The sequence below is a fragment of the Dreissena polymorpha genome, chromosome 8, assembly GCF_020536995.1.
Source record: "Dreissena polymorpha isolate Duluth1 chromosome 8, UMN_Dpol_1.0, whole genome shotgun sequence".
Taxonomy (NCBI): domain Eukaryota; kingdom Metazoa; phylum Mollusca; class Bivalvia; order Myida; family Dreissenidae; genus Dreissena; species Dreissena polymorpha.
The window spans coordinates 20,455,454-20,462,989 of NC_068362.1; the positions used below are offsets into that span (position 1 = coordinate 20,455,454).

The window sequence follows — 7,536 nt, forward strand, 5'->3', positions numbered from 1 at the left end:
TAAAAATGATGATGACCATCATCATCATAATCATCATCATCATCATCATCATCATCATCATCATCATCATCATCATCATCATCATCATCATCATCATCGTCATCATCATCATCATCATCATCATCATCATCATCATCATCATCATCATCATCATCATCATCATCATCATCATCATCATCATCATCATCATCATCATCATCATCATCATCATCATCATCATCATCATCATCATCATCATCATCATCACAGTTATTTGTTTTTAAATTCAAATAAAAACAATTTACATTGAATACAAGCTATTCCTAATTAAAGAAGCAGTAGTAGTAGTAGTAGTTGTTGTTGTTTTTGATATTTCATGTAAAAGTAGTTCTTTTTGTTGCTGTTGTTGTTGTTCTTAAAGAAAATTTGTTTGCTGATGATGTCGTCGGTGTTTGTCAAGATGATGGAAGTGGTACCGATACAGTTACTATATTAATGTCATTATTAAGGTGGTGTTTTATGATGATAATGATGAAATTTGACGTCACAATAACAATTTATACTTATTACATGCACATAAAATTGTCGTCAGAATGAAAACACTACCGAAAAACCTTCTTCTTTCCAAAACCTGCATGTTTAGGTTCTTTGAACTTGTTTACAAATCCTTTAAGTCCCTCCCCACTTATAATATTTGTTCCCTTAAAGTCTTATTACTCTATCGAATGTTCCTTTGCTCGTGAAATAATTCCATTTGATGGAAACGTTGTTTATCAATTGATAAAAGTTATGTAATTAAAAGTCCTGTATCTTTCTTGGTATAAAGCTCGTTTACTTCTCTACTATATTGCAACGCATGTAGCAAATCAGTTTATAACATTAGACGTCGATGACTTAAAACATTAGACGTAGATGATTTTAAAAAATAAACGTAGATGCGTATTTGCGAAATAAAATGTAACTGTTTACTAATACGTTATTTAATGTTGAACGTTCAAATTATTACAACTTATACAGCGGTGCCTTTTAATCATATTAGAATTTAATTAAAATCAATCAATAAGAAAAGCCCACATCACTCTATCATCCATAAACTTGTTAATTTCTCCTTGTTTACTTTTTAGCGCACGTCTTTAAACCTTTCATTTAAAAATCGCTCATATTTCATAGAATAAAACCTGATTCATTTTCAAATAGATGCTGTATACAAGCAATGTGGAGCCTTCTTACACTCAAAGTGAAAATCAATAACTGCAATATAAAGTGTATTAATGGTTAAACTTATTATGATAATCTCTGATCCATTCAAAAGAAGTAGCATCAATGCATGTTTATTATTGACACGACAAGACATTAAAATCATCGTAAACATTAAACATAAACAACCATTCATCAATGCTGTGAACGGATGGTTTAAATACGTAGACAGTCATAAATTGTGTTTACCTATTTTAATTACTTATGTGATCAATGAAATAAAATAAAATTGAATTAAATTAAATGTGTTAATATGCTTTATACACTCATACATATGGACTGTGCTCCGTGAAAAAGCGGTTTAATGCATGTGCGTAAAGTGCCGTCCCAGATTAGCCTGTGCTGTTCGCATAGGCTTATCATTGACGACACTTTCCGCAAAATTTTGACTTTTGCTAAGAAGAGACTTTCTTGAAACGAAAATATCATGAAAGCGAAATGTCGTCCCTGATTAGCCTATGCGGACTGCACAGGCTGTTCTGGGACAACACTTTACGCACATGCATTGATCCCCGTGTTCACAGAGCACGGCTCATCAAACCGAACGTGTCACAGTTTTGTTTTTTTGTTTGTTGTTAGATGTTTCACTGATTTCTCTGTTTTCCACGATATGCATTCTCGTCAAGGCGCTCACTTTACCAACTCTCACTTACCTTGGTTTGTTGGTTTAGCAGTTCTAACTGAACATACATTGGCCAGAAGCAACGGCCTTGGCGTTTAAAGATCGCTGTGTCGCAAAGGTTATTGTGTCCGCCTAGCGATCGGGAGGTCACGGGTTTGATCCCCACTGTTTGAGCGTTGTTAAGTTCTCACCCATAGACAGCAAGTACTGGCTAGGCCCAGGCAACGGACTCAAGAGCGTTTCATATAAGCCTAAGAGTTTCTATGCGATCGAGCTAAAAACATGGTTTTAAACTAATAGCTGCCTTATTTCAATGAGAGGTATGGGGAGGATGGCCGTAGAAAGGTTTGAATAACCAGCCCGCGCAATAGTAATGTGACCTGAGACCGGACCGAGGAACCGACTCGCGACTCTCATATTTGGTGCCAAGCACTCTACAAACTGCGCTAACCCGTCTTAGTAGGGACGAAACTTTCTCCCGGGGGTTGGTTCTCGGGAAATTCTTCCCATACCTCCAAATCAAGTAGGACATCAGTGCAGTTAGAACTGGTAAACCAGCTTACCAAGGCAAATTAGTCGCGTATGTTTTTCTTCCTGTCTGTGTTCGTCCGTCCGTACGATATGTAGCAAGTAGGGTACAATAATCATGTTACAATGATTCAATGTTCGAAGGGCAGGGGGCATAATTTTCGAACAAGTTTTAACGAAGCCTGATGCAGAATTGCACATGCGCATCTTTTTCATATAAGGTTAAGTGCATGCATTTATTATTGGTGTACCTTAAATAGTGTAGGAGTTATAATCGGCAATCGAAAAATTGTTTGTCTACGGACACACAGACGGTCAGACAGACAGACAGGAAGACGGACGGGCAAGGACAGGAAGTAAAACAGACATAAACACACACGAATATTGCGAATCCAGCATACCCTCATACTTTGTCTTGACTAAATCGATGGTTTTAATTAAATGTATAAGTATCCATTATTAGGCTGCAGCTTTGAATATTTTGAAATAGTTTACACAACTAAAGATAGACTTCAGGTGATCATAACATGCAACGTAGACGCTGTTTCGTGCGATTTGGAATAAAAACAAGAACATGCTTTTGTACCAATTCAGTTTTGTTTATTTTATATAAATATTAGATTGTGTTATTTTAATTTTAAACGTAAATAAAATATGAATTCATCGCAACAACTTTTTGTATTACATATAACATATTCAAACATATTTACATGTTATTTTATGTTACATATATACAAATATATTTACATATACAACATATTAAATTATATATTCAAATATTAACATATTTAGCAACCATTAATAATAATAACAAAGGCACAACTTTGAACATTATGCGATAAAAAGAATAATAAGAGCAGCGTTTTGGGAAAACTGGGTTTAATGCATGTTAACATGCAAATCAGGGACGACAGTCTCCGCTTTTATGGTATTTGTGTTTAAAGAAAGTCTCTTCTTAGCGAGAATCCAGTTTGGGCGGAACATGTCGTCCCTGATAAGCCTGTGACTTATTAGATCTACCATAATTAACAAGCGTTGAAGCGAACACGTGTAAATGTCGCTTGTCATCGATGTATGATATTAAATCGTTACGTATTACAAACGAAATGTTTATCAATACTTGTCATACATTCAAAAATGTGTGAATAGCATAACTTATGCATCGATACCGTATTATTCGCATTTGTTCACACCCAACATGTACGCTTAACAATTAAAACATTCACAGATGACACATATGATGATTTTGGTACAAAATAAGTCGAATGAACAAAATTACATTCAATATGGAAGCACACTGGAGATTTTCTCCCATAAAATCAAAACACATGTGTTATTGTATAAATCCGCCCAGACCTCGACGTCATTAGATAGAAGGTCCGAGTCAACGAAACGTATTTGTAACATCGTCACAACTAACGCATGCGTTTGTTCATTTCGTTGTCACAGACGAACAATTGATGCTTATTACAAAGGGTTTGCGAGCTTTTTCCGACATCTGGATGCATGCGCATTTTTTTCGACGAGAACCGGAAACGGCCAAATGTGATCACGAGATTACATGACGCTGCATCTATCCTGGAGGTCACTAGTTCTTTTATTGTCGGGACGTCGCCCGTTCCAGACGCCGACGTTACGTGCTTCCGTCATTATAAACTCCTCGACGTCAATGCCGTTAAAAACTTTGATTTTGTCGAGGCTCATGCGCGACGTGCCGTTGCTAGGCATGGTCTCCTTTGTTACGGCCGTCCGCTCATGCGCGCTGAGTGCCGCAGCGTCCAGTGGGCCTCCGAGGTAGTCCCGGATGGCCAGCTCTAGGTTGCATTCCGGGAGAGCTGAAATGAAGACACAAACTCTTTGCTTACAAAATATACGTTATTTTATTAAGTCACTTTATATACCTTGCGAAATGTGTATTACTAAATTAAGTTTATTTAATCAGTAAGCTATTGCATGTTTCGGTGGGTTGTGTCTCATGAAGTGGTTGTGCGACAGTCCCGCTGTCACAATCATACACTTATATATTTATTATATACATGTACCTTATTATAGCCAAATGCAACGTAACAAGCCATCAATCAAACAAAGTATTAATAACTCGATACAAAAAGGAGAATGTTGTAGAAAAAGCGAAAACACAGTTTTTCGATAGTTCAAACCAATGAATACGGAAAAATGATTTACAATCATCAAACAAACGGGAAACCTGTCTATTTTGTCTATACTTTATTTGCACCAATGTTTGAATGTGATTATAAGGTGATAAATAATTTATGCCAACACGTATCTATGGATATGGGCCGTGCTCTGTGAAAAAGGGGTTTAATGCATATGCGTAAAGTGTCGTCTCTGATTAGACTTTGCAGTCCGCACAGGCTAATCAGGGACGACACTTTCCGCTTTTATGATATTTTTTTTTGTTTTACAAAAGTCTCTTCGTAGCAAAAATCAAGTTTTAACGGAAGTTTCTCCCCTGGTTAGCCTGTGCGGACTGCCCAGGCTAATCTGGGACCCACATGCATAATCCTCATTTTTGCAGAGCGCGGCTCATATATAATTAACACCATAGCGTACCTGTGGATATGTTATTAACACAACTATGTTCTATAGATATGTTGCCAACATGTACCTATATGCAAATAAGGACAACACCTAAATATGTGTATATTTAATTATTTCCAGCACGTACCTCGGATGTGATTCAGCAGATGAAAGGTCGGAATGACAGGCTGCGGGTCCAACATGTGCAATTTGACGAACAGTGTGTTCATCGCCATGTTGTATTCCTCCTCTGTCACATGACCGCGGACCATTTTTTGCACCCATCCCATCGTCCAAGAGGGCTCCGTCATGAGCTCAATAATACGGTCCGCCCACTCCGGCCTGAAAGTAGTTCGTCGTTTTTTTTTATAAATTCCCACATGGTCGACAAAACGGCAAACATTCGAGGCATATTTCTTACTATTCCAACATAAGAAATCCACGAAATTTCTTGCCAACGAATTTAAATAATTAAACATTATTTAAAAAGACAGAGAAAAAGCTTACCCATCATCGTCAATGAAGTCTTGCAAACTGATGTTCGTCCGTGCGTCTCTCACTACGGACGGGTACAGAGCGCAGTACATGGAGAACCCTGGAGAAAACAATAACAACAAATAACAAGTCCGGTCGGACTTTCGAGGTTTCGACAGTAGTAATATTACGGCGTTCAGCTCACTCTTTTCCTCGAATACCTGGTTTTCCAATGCTAGAATACTTAGTGATGCCAGTAAGTCTCGATTGGTCATTGTCGGCTCGGGTACTACTTACATGTTCCCCGGGTACTCTTAAGTATACCTACATGTACCCCGGGTACGGTTAATATACTAAAAGGTACCAGGGCAATTTAACGCTAAATCGGTCGTTGTCGGCTTTTTTTTTAAATTAATTATACTCACATTTATGTCAATTTTCTGTTAAATGGCCTCTATATTATCGAAACTCATACTCAAAAGCCTGTTGATGCAGTTTTTTTTAAAGATAAGTTTGTTTAAGATAATCGGTAGCGCATTTTACGACATCGGACTTAGGACGGACATACAACTCGGGTACTGTCTAATATCGACCGGGTACGATAAAGTATATTTACCGTACCCGGGGTACATGTAAGTAATACCCGAGCCGACAATGACCAATCGATCGCCAGTAAGTAATAACTGCCCTGCTGGAATCAGAGGCAGGAGAGGAATGGCCATAGAAAGGTAATCGACCAAATAACTATTTAATGTGTATATTAAAATTTAATTGGTATATCATTCTCCTGAACTGAATGCATCTTCAATTATCAAAACAGTGCAAAATGAAGTTAAATAATATAGTTATGTTTTACTTTTTCATTTACTTTTTCTTTTCAATCAACATGAAATAGAAGGTCAACGATATCCGACTGAAGGTTTGTGAAATTGCATCATTTATTTAGTGCATTGTCCTTATTATATTTATTATGTAGATACTTTTTTTGTTAATAACCAATGGCATAAATCAATATTTACCCAATTTCTTCCAATGTACACTAGTGTACAATTCAGTCAGCACATTTTCCAAGTTATTCTTTTCGATTATACAGTAAAACTTGTACGGATCATCTCCTTTTGAAATGGCCTCGCATATGACTGCAACTGCAAGGCTGTGAATCGGAAATCCTCGTAAATCTTCGTCGGTTATTCGGAGATCGTTCGTCACTTCCGGAAAAAAATACTTCATGAACACTTGGGTGTAGTTTTATGCAGTTCAGCAACAGATTCTTGCGTCACTAAATCGACGCCATTTTTAAATGGCGTCAATGATTGCAAATCGTCTAAAGTCAATCCATTATGTTTTGGTTTACTAGGTCCGGAAAATAGTTCGAAACCTTTATTTTCATTTCTCTTGTTTATAACTGGACGTTTTAATGTCTTAAAAGAGGACACTCTTTGTACTTCGACATTCAACCTGTTTGTGCTTTTCTCAACTCCGGAGTTACTTGCTTTTGACCTTTTTGTAACCTCAGACAATGAAGTTACTCGAAAATAAGTAATCTTTACTTTCGAGTTCTTGAATGTCGGTCCATCATATCTTGAGAGAATTGTAGATGTCTGAAAGATATATAACGCTTATAGTAGTATTCCATCAATGTATTTGAAGAATGCGGATAAACATAATTGTATTCAATTTATGTGAACACAGCAAAATATAGTTATAGAGTAAATTGTCCATGACATTGCGCTTTGAAAAAAATAGTCTACAAAAATATTTAGTTGTATTATATTATCTTTGGCAATATAACACCAAATAATGAACAATATGTGCTATTAATATACCGTGCTGCCATTTCAAACATGTTGACATTATTTTAATTCTCAAAGAGGCGTGCCTGACCCATGTGATATAATAAATGTGGGCCATATAGAATCAGTCGACATATGTCGCCTTCGTAGATCATGTGACGACTATATTAAACTAACATCTGTCGCAGTAAAAGTACATTTGTTATTGCTATATATCCATAGTTGTGGCAAAGCTATATGCATTATATTGTTAATTCGTTATTGTTTCTCATATTGCACTCGTAGTTTCGACATTCGTGCCGGAGGGTCTTATCATCAAATTCGCTAAGATAGCAGATGCAT

General features: G+C 36.7%; 1 protein-coding gene across 1 annotated transcript; it reads right to left on the reverse strand.

The window, feature by feature from the left end:
- Window positions 1–3,943: 3,943 nt before the first annotated feature.
- Window positions 3,944–6,944, reverse strand: LOC127840365 (uncharacterized). Its single transcript, XM_052368775.1, has 4 exons — window positions 6,421–6,944; window positions 5,435–5,522; window positions 5,076–5,269; window positions 3,944–4,221 (listed from the first exon to the last, which is right to left on the reverse strand). Exons 1-4 carry the CDS (start codon window positions 6,629–6,631, stop codon window positions 3,944–3,946), a joined length of 771 nt encoding a protein of 256 aa, XP_052224735.1. The 5' UTR covers window positions 6,632–6,944.
- Window positions 6,945–7,536: the final 592 nt, after the last annotated feature.